This window comes from Falco naumanni, chromosome 3 (assembly GCF_017639655.2).
Source record: "Falco naumanni isolate bFalNau1 chromosome 3, bFalNau1.pat, whole genome shotgun sequence".
Lineage (NCBI taxonomy): Eukaryota > Metazoa > Chordata > Aves > Falconiformes > Falconidae > Falco > Falco naumanni.
Window position 1 is genome coordinate 1,860,133 of NC_054056.1, and position 13,982 is coordinate 1,874,114.

The following is a 13,982-nucleotide window of genomic DNA, read 5'->3' on the forward strand; positions in this document are numbered from 1 at the left end:
ATATATATCAATTTGCACATATTTGCCTATGGATCAATATTCCATTATTCAGCTAACTGGCACATTTACTCCTAAAAATTGCTTTGGAATCTGGTGAAATTCAGCACCTGGCTTCTTAGATGTGGCACTTCCAGCAGTTGTGATATTTGCAGGCTAGTTTACACTGAGAAATTCACTTTCTAGCAGATCTACCAACCTGGGGTGTGTGATATAGAAGAGCCATCTACCTTCAGAAGTAATTAAAAAAATATGTTTAAAAAACTCCAGTGTCAGACAGCGTATTTCCTGATATCAAGATAAAGACCACCAACAAAGAGCTTGAGCTGCAAGAGCATTCCCAGTAAAGGCATGCAAGAACACAACATTTAGTCTCCTCTTCCCTTCCCGTTTGCTCTTCACCCTGTTAAGTCCATCAGCGTGGCACCACCAAGCCAGCCTGGTGCATACAGAGGTACGTAGCAAATACAAAACCAAACACAAACACACGCACAAAGAGAGAAGAGGCAAAGCATAAAGAAGCATGCACAAACCAAGAACAAACGTGCAAGCCTCTCTACCTGTGGTATCTGGACTCAATTAGGTGGAGAGAGATGCAGATAAAAACCATGCCAAGTTACCTTCAATGGAATAAGAATAATGTGCTGGGCTGGGCTGGCTTGTGGTTAACCCTGTAGTGCAGGTAAGAACACTGTGCTGACTTGTAGATGGAGTCTGAATTAAACCACTTTCAGGTTTCATACCTGGCCACAGTGCACCTGAATTGGATAAATTGGACCAGTTACAAACAAATATGCTGGGACCAAACAGCATGCTGCTACCTCAGATTAAGATCTTTGCTTGTCACAAAAGCAAGTAACAAATCAGACATGGAAAATTTTAATTTCTGCAATAGTAAGTGCTGTCAGGCTGTGCATGGATTAGAGCTGCTGACAAAACTGGCTGAAATAGAGAAAATTAAAAGCACCAACAAGACCAATTTCCAAAGCTTTCAACTAAAAATCTGCTAGTGTCACAGTAAGATTCACTGCCACGTCGGTACAAAGGAACTGCTAATCCCTTTGATGTTTGGGCTGAGTTGCACAGCACTGCAAATAACCTCAACTATTACATAGTGAGGCTGAAGTTGATATCTATTAAGGTCGAGGTCAATGCTTCCACTACTTCAGTGGGCTTTGGGTTGACTGTCTTAAAACAAGCTGCAAGTCAGTAATTTTCAAAGACTTACAACTGCAAATATGGAGCTACCAAAAAAAAAAAAAAAGTGGAAAAAAGAAATCTAAATATTTCTTTAGATTTTCTGTCATTCTGGAAGGCATTTGTAACAACACTGGGCAGCGCACAGAGACAGCCAAGTGACTGTAATTCATCTGTACAAGGCACACAGGGGCAGCATGGTTTCAGCTCAGGTGCCGTGTTAAGGTCTAGGCTAGCGCACAGCATCCGACTGAAGTAGCTCGGCTCAGGCCCGATTCTTCAGGGCTCTGCAGGCTTTTGTTTAAGTATTTCCAGACCTACAGCCAAAGTCAAACGCATTTCTCCCTGGCCCTGGTTAGAAAGCAGGAATCAGTTGAGAGGATCTACTTAAAAACAAGCAGGAGGTGTGCAAAGCAGAGGGAGAAAGGATGTTTGGAGCTAGACACAAAGTTCAGGGGCAGTAGAAAGTCCACCCTCCTCCTTAGCCCCCCACAAAAAGGAGCACTAAATCTGTGCGAGCCACCTGCAGCCTTTCGCCCACCCCAGCAGGACGAGCCACAGGCTCTGAGCTCCAGGTCTCTTACCCAGAAGACACAGGAGACTATAGAGCTGGACAGGAGCAGCAACTCCAAGAGCTTGCTCCATGTTGTAGCTCCATCAGAATTAAATTATGCAATGTCTCTTTGATATATTTACGTATCTGATCTCAAACTGTCACCTGTGAGTCAAGTCATTCACCTATCTGTACAGCCACACCAGGGTTTTGATTCTTTGACTCTCAAGTTGCAACTTCATTACTGTTCCAAGCCTCTAGAACTGTGATAACCAGCAAACAAAAGGGAAAGACTGATTTAAGAAAGACTGTAGATATATTGTAGGAATTCCAGAACAAAGTTTATTGGAAACAGATCCTCTAAGGAGAATGGGAGTAGCTATATTTGTTTGGTCTGGAAAGGGTGTGCCGCAATCTGCAAATAGGTGAGTACTTTTCTAGAGGGCAGAGTAACCGACAGTTCCTTACAGCACAAGACAGACGGACAAGGAGCAGACAGCAACAGAGTGAGATGGTCACAGGCACACAGAAGTGCCTAACAACCCTGACAATGATGCACAACCAACTCTGAATGCTGCAGGATAATTATCACTTAAGGAGTGTAACCCCAGGTCTGACACACACGTCAGTGCGGGAGCTGACTCAGGTCACATGTTAAGGCATCTTTCAGCCCCTGCTTTCCATGACTGTTTCTTTGTCACCTCTCAGTACAGACACGTTCTGTTTTCCATACAGGAAGGCACACTCTGGGCCTTGTCCTTCCCTCTCATTCTGCACGACATTTATAAGCTAGCACAGCCTCAAGGATGACAGAGAGGAAGCTGGGTGAGGGGGAACAAGAACCCCCCGTGCCCAACATCAGCACTGCAGCTGGGCCAGAAGAAAGTCACAGGACATGTCTACGCAGGTGGAAAGGCCCCACACAGGACAGCCCATCACTTGTAGGTTTTTCTTGAGTTACTGCAAACCATCACATTCCCAGTGTTTCTAAAGCCAACTTACAGCCACACGTATGCAGCTTGTATGTCACTACTCTACTGCTTCTCTAATAAAATCTCTCCAGACCACAAGTATGTCCCAAGCAGAACTAAGTACCATCAAAAAAGTATTACAGCACAAGGAGAGGTGACAAATTGGCAAGAGCATAGGTCATCTCTTCTCTGAAAACAGCATCCTGACCTGAGTGATCTTAAAACTATGCTTGTGTTCCTCAGCTTGCTTGAATTTCCTATTAAAAATACATCTCTTTGTTCCAGTTTACATAATCCACGATGCCTTCTTTCGGCATAAAACCAAGTAAGCAGTAGAAGGTCACAAAACCTCTGGAACAGGCCCTTTGATGCTGGTAAAACACCTGAGCAAGCTGGGCACATCCTTACCTGCTTAATGGAGATTTTTGTGAGCAGAAACAATTTGTAGAATTTCCTCTGCACTTGCATGTTCAGCCCTCTACCCTCCACCTGTCCACCACGCCACGCAAGGTCCATCTTCTCAGTATGATCAAGCAGGTACCACTCCAGTATGATTTCCATTACTAGAAATATGACTTTTAACACCTTCCAAACACTTAAATTCAGACTAAAACTTCAGGTATTTAATAACAGACCTCAAAATCCATATCAAGACATTTCAGTAGGTGAACACATTTCAGAAGACATTTAACAGAGAAAAGTTCCTATGAAGTTAACAGAAAATGCTGACCTCTTTGCTAGGTCTTCAGAAGAATTCCTACTGTTAAATTCAGAGTACTACTGAAGCAGCTAGGCACCCCCAAATTCCAGAACCTCTGGATTAAAAAAACCCAAACACTCCCCCCAAAACACAGCCACCACCACTAACCAAGAAAACATCACACACACAAAATACTAACACAAACCCCTACATCCTCCCTCCCCCCCAAAAATTTTAGAAGTCTAAAACTCCTTTTTAAAAATCTTGGCCTAACACTTCAAGGAAGCACTGCACGTATTTAGAGGTATCTGCCTTTAAAAAAACCCAAGCACATAACACAGTAAAATACCTACGAACAAGGCAGCCTCAGTGCACCATCCACAACAAACTACCAATAAACACTAAAAAAATGAAGTAAAGGAAACCACCGGCCACTGTTCAGATACAGCAAAAACCAGTGCAAGAAGGCACTGAAAGCAAAGTGCAGGCACCCAGGGAAGAGAAGTATGTTCCAGCAACCATAACATGGGGTCAGGCACAGGTTGTAGGTAACAGACTGCTGTGACAACCACCACCACTACAGCCAGACAAAAAGCCAAGGGACAGAGCGTTCAGAAAGACAGCAGACAAACTGCCCTGGCAGCTGAAGACCTGAGTGTGGACACAGCATCAGACTTGTCTGCACTGGTCCAGCCTTCCAGGGAAAACCTCTCCTGGAGGAATGAAGGGAGCTCAGCAAAAACAACAGCCCGACCTTTGCCTCACCAGGATATCTAACACAGAGCCAAGTAGGTCCTCGCCTAGAAGCCCAGGCGGTGGGTAAGTTTGGATGTTTTTAAAATTCTCTGAAACGGCAGTCGAGCCTTACTGGCAGGGGCTGAGCTAGAAACGCAGCAACAGCAAATACTAAAACAGCCCAACACTTACACCCTGCACAGCTCCCACCTCGTGGTGCTCAGCTGAGCAGTCAGAACAATGTACCTCAGCATTAACACAGGGGAAATGAGATCTGGGAGATACTGTTTGCTCAAACCCTTACATCCAAGTTACTGAAAAGCTATCATTTTTTTCCTAAGGATCCCTCATCCACAAGGAAACTCCTTTTCATGAATCCCAGGTGTTACAAAAAAAAAAGAAAGAAAGAAAGAAAGAAAGAAATGTAAATTTGTTCTACATATTGACCTTTCTCAGAAAGGTAACAATTTGTGCCGTATTATTTTAAACAGTACTAGTAATGTAACTTATGTGTAATAAAACGGAGCTCAGTTGTCTTATCTTTTCTACACCATCTTTCAAATGGCACAACAAATCAATTGTTTTGTAATTTCTATAAAAGTCCTTGCTGTGTCAGCAGCTATCAAAACCCACAAATGTTGCTGGTTTTATTCAAAGACATCTAGTTCTTCAGCTAAGGAAAAAATCATCCTTTTACACTTCAAAACAGTAATATTTTAGCAGTACAGATAAACCCACACAAGGCTCCATCATTTAGCTACGCCGTGTGACCACAAGCCCCTGTGACAGACCCCGCGTGGTGGTCTCACACTCGCTGGCAGCACACAGGGTCTCTCCCAGGTACCTGCGCGGAAGGGTGATGCTCTCCCCTCGCATCAGAGCCAGGTGCTAAGGGACAAAACAGCCTCTGCCACCACACATTTTTGAGAGCTGGCAACATTATATGATATTTACATATGAAACCAAGCTGGACAACATTAAAAATGAAAGAGAAGTTAAAATGTTAAATTTTAATAATCGGTTATAAAATCTCATACATGCGGGGGGAGAGTCAATCACATTTTTTGCCCCCCAGTGCCTGACGCTTTAATATGCAGCGTAAATCGAAAGACCAGGCAGCATTTTCCACCAGCTAACCCACACAGAAGTTAGCTTTTCCTCTGTCTGCACTCCTCATCCTAAACTCCCTTCACATGTCATGGAGAAAGATGGACGTTATCTTCTAAACCAGACCAACACCCCGGAGGGGTGTCTCTCCCTCCAGGCACTACAAAGGGAGCATAGGGTGAACGTCTCCAACCCCCTCATCCAGCTTTAGCTGCTCAGCTACAACAGGACTTGGACCCTTCAAGCACCTGCAAAAACTGGCGTGGCTAACAGAGGGCTCAAGTATTTGTGCAACTTCAGCAAACTTACTTGCCTAGTAAACTTGGGAGACATTGTAGCATGAAATCTACATTTGCTGAAAGATGAAATAACAAAAAACATTTAATCCTGGGCAGCAAAAAGGAAAGGAAAAATACCTTCGGCAGACATGTACAGGGTCTTGTGTGATTTCACTGACAAAGGAAAACCGCACAAACACAGCTATACCATAATCAGACAGAATTATGATCGCAAACTAAGAACCATCTGGCAAGCTTCATGGGGAGACATCCAAATTGATGGCCAGGAAAACAGCTTTCTAAGAAATAATGTATTATAATATAAAGTCCCATATAGAAATCAGTACTGATCTGGAATTTAAGTTGGGCACGTGCTCTCCTACAAATTCTTCCCTCCAACACACCTGGTTAAGCTTAACATTGGCTTTTTAATGACAACATAAAACAATAACAGCAGGCCCTGAGACATCTTTGAAAAGTTACTTCTTACCGAAAGGAGGTAGTCCGTAAGTTTGGGTGGTCTGGGGGTAGATGGTGTAGGGCTGAGACTGCTGTAGTGCTTGGTACTGAGTCTGACCAGGGTAAGGGCTCATTGTTTCCGATACAGGTACAGAAAGAATATGTGCATATGGCCTTGATAAAAGAAAGAACAAGAGTAAAAAAAAAACGTTTACACTATGCATCTTTCAGTCTCTAAACCAGAAGACACATAAAAAAAATGCTTTAGAAAGAAGAAACAACACACACTGACATGTGCCCTCAGTGTAATAAACCGTGGGTGTTTCCCAATACCTCAGGCTCTTGGTTTTATACACATTGCTCGTTTCTTGCAGTGACACCAGGGAAAACTCCTCTGTGATGCCACAGCACCAGTGCTTATCCCAGAACTGGGAGGGCAACTGGGAGGGGTACAACCAACTCCCTGTTCCAACAGGCACAAGCAATTAGTTTCACTTCCCATGCCTCGCCACACCAAATCCTGAAGCTGATGCAATATAGCAGTATGTGTCAGCACTGCTGGGACACGCAGACAGACAATACAAAGGCAGTCACGGGGGATGAAGGCCTACTGTGCTGCAACGGGAAGAACTATTAAGATCCCCAGCCATGGTGAATGACAAGAAAATCCTATCTTCCCCTTATATTAATTTATGTCCAGTTTGTTTATTCCTCAAATAGTATGGGCATTATTCAACAAGACTATTGTGTTGTTCATTACTTGAAGGGGCTCATTTATCCTTCTGATCCTAAAACAGCCGCTGAAGCCAAAGGGTGCCTCCTATGACTTTCAGTGTCCGCAGCAATGAGTATCTGTTGCCAGCAGATACAAAAATGTGATTTACAGCATTACAGAAATTCATACAGATGCAAAAAGATTACTTCAGAAAGAAGTAAGAATTACAGAATTCAGTTACAATTGTTTGACTTACTTTGCAGAATACATTTGTGAGGTATAATCATTTGATGACCTTGGGATATAATCAGTGCATGTCATAACTGGAAAAAAAAGTTTGTATAATTACATGGGTGATTTCAAAACCCAGCAAATAATGACAATTAAACATCAGCATGCAAAGTACATTTTAATCACAACACAGGATTTACAAAGGTTTTTTAGTGCCTTCAATATCTGTTTCAAGGCAAATTCTCCAAAAATGCGCTGATAAACCAGCACAGAGATGTTTTTTGTCCACCTGCTGTGAGCTGCCAAGATTGAGCCAATACTCTTTCTCCCTTTTGTAACAGTGCTCTTTCTCTTTACCAGTTGGTACCACCACCTTTTGCAACTGTCACGATAAAACTTTGATTTCAGTCCTGGCCAAAACCTTGCATGGGCCAAAGGGTCTTCATCTGTACCAAGCTTAACAATTCTCTTCTGTGTCCTGGAGCAGACCCAAAAGCAGATGCTTGTTTTGCCAAGCTCTCCTCTTCCACATCCCTTTTCTACATACTCTACTCAGAGCATGGCTCAAGCAATCCATCGTTCACCAAGGAGCAGCTCCCAGCTCAACAAACTTAATCCCACGCGTTGAGCGATAACAGGCTAAGCTGCAGTGCACAAGGCTCACAGTTCAAATTCAGATGGCCGCTAAAGAAATTCAGCGGTTACATCTAATGGGATGTTTACATTTTTCTGCTTGAATAAATCCATAGCAATTGCACTGTGAAAGTGGTAAGACAGAGTCACTCATGCTGCAAATTCAAGGAGGAAATGTTCAAAATCTTTGCACTTAGCACCGCCTATGGCTCTAGTATACCGCGTATTAGACAGCTCTCAGCTACAACATTCTCGGTTGGAGTAGAGAAGGGGGCTTGAGTTGCCAGGTCTTAACCCAAAAGCCATTAAAAAAACCCTGGATTCAGATGAGCTGGCCTGATACTCACCTGTCCATCAAACAAGGAAAGCAAGGATGTGCAGGAAACCTGGCACTGAATGCGGCACTGTGCGGCCCCTCTGGCACATGCCACCACCGTAGTGCAGCATGCTGCAGCGATCTCCAGGTTAGATGACTTTTGTGACTCTAAATCGGCATAGTAAATGGGTTTACCGGTTTGAATCTACAAGCACCATACCCAGCTTTATAGCAGACACAGCTGGGCTGCTGTGGATCCAGTTTATCCATCTGAAGCCAGTTCGGAAGCAGGCAAAGCACCCAGGTTCCAGCCCTGCCTAGGAGGGGATCCATCCAGGCTAGCAGTGCATCTCCTGCATGGGTCCAGGGCCCTGGCTCCTCCACCACTAGCATTACAGGGGACTGCACTTTCCCCCTCCCTTCTGGAGTGACTCAACTGACTGTCTTCAAAAAGAAATGGTCATTTTCAAAAAAAAAAATGGTCATGGATAACAGCGTACTTTGCCTTGGGATTTGCTCCAGGTGCCAGTGATGTGCTCCAGCAAGTCACGCTTTCCTTATCTGGAACAGTCCCCTACAATACTAATGCTCGTATCATCATGTAGTTAACTCTTATCAGCTGCATCCACTAAGGGGAGCGGGTTAGTTTGCACAGGCAACCTTAACTCTTAACGTTTGCATTCTGATACTTAAATAATCTCATTTTAGTGTAAACTGAGCGTAAGCTGCTGAGAAATATAAGCAATCAGCCACATGCTCAACCTTCTGAATGCTCCACGAATCACCTCCCTCTGGGCCTCAGTGTTTGCCTTTACTCATGGTGTGAAACCCATGTACCACAAAGATACAACAGGAAACAAACTGGGAACTTTTGGACCTACAGGCTTTCATTCAACGCTTGTCAGATATTCTCACATTTGTCCTGCAAAAACATCCTCCTTTTGTGTTTGTTTTTTTTTTAAAGAATGTCAGTATTCAGCTGAATAGAAATGTAGTAATGTTATTTCTAGAATTCTTATTTTTTAATCAGCATACAGAGAATACCGAGAATTAGGTAAAGGTGTAAAAAAACCCCAAACAACCCTCACAATATTACTGCATGCACCTTCTGGAATTTGTAAATGGCTTATCCAGTTAGGCAGCAGATTTTGCAGGCTAAAACTTTTGGTAACTCCTGCAACAAACAACTGATTAACATAGTAGCTGCAATCAGTTAGCAATGGAAAGTTACATATTTCATATTTTCAAACAAGTTGAGATGATTTACACTTATAAGTAAGTATGGGCAATCAAAGGTATTTTACACAGGAATCCTACTTTTGTAATAACCTCCAGTCCTCTTTTTCCAGAAGAAAGGATACATTCCACCTCTCACTTACTATGTCATCTCTTTATGGAATCTGCCTCAGTTTCCTCTCAGGTTTTTTCATAAGGAATTTCTGCAGACATTCAGTAAGAGTTTAGAGTCTAACACCAAGTGTATGGCATATTATTACAAAAGACCCAACCAGCTATGTAGAGATAATGATTTATAAAAATAACATCTCTTACAATAAGCATTATTATTGCTCAACTCAACCCTCAAGAAAAATCATGTATAAGGTGGGTAAGACAAAGCAGTACCCAGCAGCAAGTTGGCAGGCAGTGACACAAAAATTTTTGTTAGGAGATATTTGCTTACCATCAGGCATTAACACTTTGTAAACACCACAGCAAACCTTCACTTTACAACTGATAGTGAGGACAGGCTAAGGATTACAAGGAGGAGACAAAACTTGTGCTTGATGAAGCAAAGTAACAAGACCAGTGGAAGAAAAGAGGAAGGACAGTGGGAGCAGAACAACTCCAGAAGATACAGAAGATACTTACTCTCACTGGACATGGGAAGGTTTGAACCAAGGCTTGAAGATTCAGGTTTCTGATCGCTGACTTCTGCGTTGCTCACATGACTGCCAGGACAAACAAAGGCCAATCATTAGCACTATGAACTCTTAAATTAACATCCTTGGGCATCATAACCCCTGGGTTCAACCTTCCTAACCAAGGCAAACTGACTCTTAACAGGAACGAGCTGTGCACTCCTTGGTATTTCACACGAGATCCCAAGAGGGAGATCTGCAGCTCCAACCACACATCAAACTGTCCCCGGTTGGCGTGGCGAGGTTTTGGTGGCCGGGCCGCTGCCGGGGCGGCCGCGGAGCGAAGCTGCCATGAGCTCCCCCGTGCCCCACGGAGCCCACGCAGCCGGCTCCCAGCCAGGCCCACCGATGGCCGAGCCCACCGGCGACGGTGGCAGCACCTCTGGGACAGCAGGGTGAGGGGGGGCAACAAATGAACAAACCTGCACCCGCGGGAGAGAGCAGCGAGGCCGTGCGAGAGCAGCGGCCCTGCAGGCACCCGGGGCAGCGCAGGGGGGGCTCCAGGCGCCGGAGCAGGGGTTCCCCGGAGCCGTGATGAAGCCCCCGGCGAGGCAGGCTGTGCCCCCAGCCCGGGGAGCCCCCGGGGAGCAGATCCCCCCGCAGCCCGGGGGGGACCCCCGCTGGGGCAGGGCAGGGTGTGAGGGACTGACCGCAGCCCCATCGCCCCGTGCCGCTCGGGGAGGGAGGGAAATCCGCAGGGCAGCTGTGCGTAAGGTGTTTTTTAAGATTTGGGTTCATTCCTCATTGCCCTACTCTGACTTGATCGGTAACAAACTAAACTCATCGCCCCAAGCCGAGTGTGTTTTGCCCGTGACGGTAACTGCTGAGTGATCTCCTCGTCCTTATCTCCACCCAGGAGCCTTTTTGGTGGCATTTTCTCTCCTCAGCCCAGCTGAGGAGGGCAGTGACAGAGCAGCTTCGGTGGGCACCTGGCCCCCCGCCAGGGCCAACCCACCGCATCCCGGCCAGCACATCCACCCCCCCAGCTGCTCCCTGGAGATAAGGCAGCAGCTCCACGGACAGACCTTGCAGCTCGGAGCTGCGGCTTCTTCCCTGCCACCGGGGCACAGCCCCCTGATCCCGTGTCAGCTCAGGCACCCTCTGGCTCTCCATGGAAGTTTAATCTGTTCATCCAGCACAAAAACTGTAGAGTTATTTTGCTGGGACACTAACTAGGCCCAGTCACGGAGGGATGCAGTGAGCACCACGCTTGGTGCACACTTGAGCTACAAGCAGAACTTCCCCTCAGCAGCAATAAGCAGTTGTACTGGCTCCTTCACCTTGTGAAACTGCAGCCTCAGAACAGCAGGACACCACAGATGCCTCCAAATTTCATGAAAAAGCTGTGTTGCAGAACTAGAAACAATAAAACTAAAGCCAACAAGGCAAGCATAAAGGGAAAAAGCAGTTTCATGATGAAATTACCTGTACTTCCTACCCTACATAGCGACAAAGCAAACGGACGTATAACTGAAAGTGTGTGATAAATGCCAAATAATCCAATGACCTGTGAACATTCCTTAAGCACAGAAGTGACACCCAGTTCAAGGATGCTTCAACACTGGTCTTCAGGGACAAACCCAGCAGTGAAACAGCCTCCCATGGGCATGGGAGTGTGACCGCAGGGCCACAACGTGCCACGCACGGCAGCATTTACTGGGCTCCTGCAGGCTGTGGGGGAAGGGAAGCTGAGGAGTGTGTGATACCGAGCAGCAGCGCCCTGGTAGCTCCATCCTCCCCTGGTCTGCTCCTTTGGGCTCCGACAGGTCCCTTTTGTCCAGCTCCTTGCTCCAGGATGGGCTGGAGATAATCCCCTGGGGCAGGGGGTGCAGCTTTCCTGGGACACAGCAAGGGGCGGGCTGGCTACGGCGTGCCATGGGCTTGGTTATACGACAAACGAGTTTCCTTCCTTTTGTGAGAGGGAGTGAACCTTAAGCAAAACGCATCATCTGGCTTTTTGCCCCTGAAAACCTTTGTAACAAAAACCCTCGGATACCTTTCTCAATACTAGTAGATGAACAGACTTTCCATAACAGTGTGAATTTTTCAAGAAAACATTTTTCTACTTGGACTCGGGGTATTTGTGTGCTGTTTTTCTTGGCGGAAAAAACCACTGCAATTCTGTGGCACAGATAGTCTGCAGCTGTTACATGGCATGCCGTCTGCAAGCAGGTTGAGAGCTGCTCATCATGATCATTTCCTGTGGAAAATCCAATAGATAAAGTTTCTGACCATACTATACCAGCCCATGTTTCTGCTCTCAACACATGCAGCTGTGGCTCTTGGAACACATCCATCCCAGGTGCTCTTATTCTCTATAAGTTACAACTTTTCAATTCTCACAGACTGGGAGAAAAATTCTCACTTGCAGCACAACTGCCTTGTACTACCGAGAGCACCCACAGACCAGCCTGACCAGCAGAGCATGCTGTGCCCACCAAAGTGTTAAGACTCTTAGGGGTGCTTCATGCTCCCAAGAGAGAAATCCCTCACCGGGCACAGCTCTTCCCTTCCCCACTCCCACTGTCCAGCTACAACAAACCAGCCAGAGTATTGACATAGGCTGAAAATCATTTTGCTGAGCAGAAACAGGTCTAATAAATTATTTTAAACTATTCTATAGGTCAAACTTAAAATCATATAGGGTTTATCAAAATAGAGCCAGAATATTTAAACAGAATATTTAAGCAGGTTAGAAATGCAATTTTATCCCGCCATTCCCCATGCTATTTTTAAATACTAAACAAGGATGTTTACACTCAAATCTTGAGGCTACTGGCACCTGTAGGAAAGCTGTGATGGCACTGAAGCAGGGTAACACACTGAGGGAGAATCAACACCATTCACTCTGGCACCTTCAGGCCTGCCCGTGCTGCCCTCAGCTCTTCCGCAGCCAACAGAGAAAAAATCCTCCTAGGACATGGTTTATCTCACCTTATACCGGCTGGAAAGGGAGCTTGCAGTGATTAGCTCAAATTTCTGACTGTTAGACATACAACGAATTGCATACACTGTTTGCTGACTATTTCCTGTTAAAGTATTCCCTGTGATTTTTACAAAAAGTATATACCAACGTCCTCATTCAGGGCTTCAATATATCACATCCACTCCGGCACAAACGGCTCACAGAGTTTCCTCCTCACTCATACTGGGATGTCTGAGGCTCCAAAAAGAAATCTTTCTTGGCAGTATTCGCTACTACTCACAGGAACAGAATACATCCTAATACAGCTTTTTGCACTAGATAATAATAGCCATTAATTCCTAAATATAAGATACATCAGAAAGCATCTACTGAGGCTAAAAATACTACAACGCAACAGCTTCAAAACAGAAGAGACTATCAGTTTTAGAATGTTTAAATTCTCAAAAGCGTTATCCACATAGTTTTGCTGAGAATCATAGCACAGATATTACTAAAATATTCTGAGTCTCACCAGAATAAATGCATGGTATATGCAGGACATGACAATCTCATCAGATTCTGTGAAAAACAGGACGCTTGGTGATACAATTAAGACTCTTTGTGGTCACTTTTATAAAAGCTTAACACCAAAGGGCCAGTTAGTTTTTTTTTATTGGGAACTTAATCTCAAAATTATATCAAATACAAAAATGACTTCTATTTGCCCTTTCTCTGTGAAAAACAAAACAATACGCAAGCTTCTAAAATGGAAGCTTATCATGATAAAAAATATTAGTAAATGTTCCACACTAAAATAAAAATTGAAATTACGTACCTCAAGCTTTGTTCTCTGGATTCCTGCATCTTGGCTTTTTTTACCTGCAAAGACAAAAACGTTCAGATGCATCACTGACAAGAGCTGTCCTTGACGGAACCTGTGCACACAGACCTTCATTAGCAGATCACCACTGGTTACGATAGTTTGCATTTGTGTCTAAACACAGAGAGCCTTGCGCTGAACTCCAGAGCTAGCCAGTGTCACCACCGGTTCTTCAACTCAAAAGAAGCTTTTTCCTAATTAGAAAACAAGTGCTAATGCTGAACCTGTTAGCAAAATTGCCATGATATTTAAGTAAGTAACAGACGATGGGATATACAGCTAATCGTCTGATAAGGACAATTTTATGGAAATCGAATAAAACAGACATAAATTTTATGTAAATCTTATTCTGCATAAATTCAGCACGACTGTCATGAACTTGGGTT

General features: G+C 44.7%; 1 protein-coding gene across 10 annotated transcripts in view; it reads right to left on the reverse strand.

Moving 5' to 3' along the window:
* EYA3 (EYA transcriptional coactivator and phosphatase 3) overlaps positions 1-13,982 on the reverse strand; it is a 60,126-nt gene that overhangs the window by 20,550 nt on the left and 25,594 nt on the right. For 4 of the 10 annotated variants that reach the window (XM_040588361.1, XM_040588358.1, XM_040588360.1 and 1 more), the window contains exons 3-7: positions 13,552-13,595; positions 9,762-9,841; positions 6,969-7,035; positions 6,029-6,171; positions 618-755 (exon numbers count right to left, since the gene is read on the reverse strand). In XM_040588361.1, the coding sequence (XP_040444295.1) occupies positions 618-755; positions 6,029-6,171; positions 6,969-7,035; positions 9,762-9,841; positions 13,552-13,595 (472 nt within the window). Of the gene's footprint in view, positions 1-617; positions 756-6,028; positions 6,172-6,968; positions 7,036-9,761; positions 9,842-10,233; positions 10,361-13,551; positions 13,596-13,982 lie in introns of those variants that run through there. The other 6 variants (XM_040588366.1, XM_040588367.1, XM_040588365.1 and 3 more) reach the window with 3 other exon arrangements.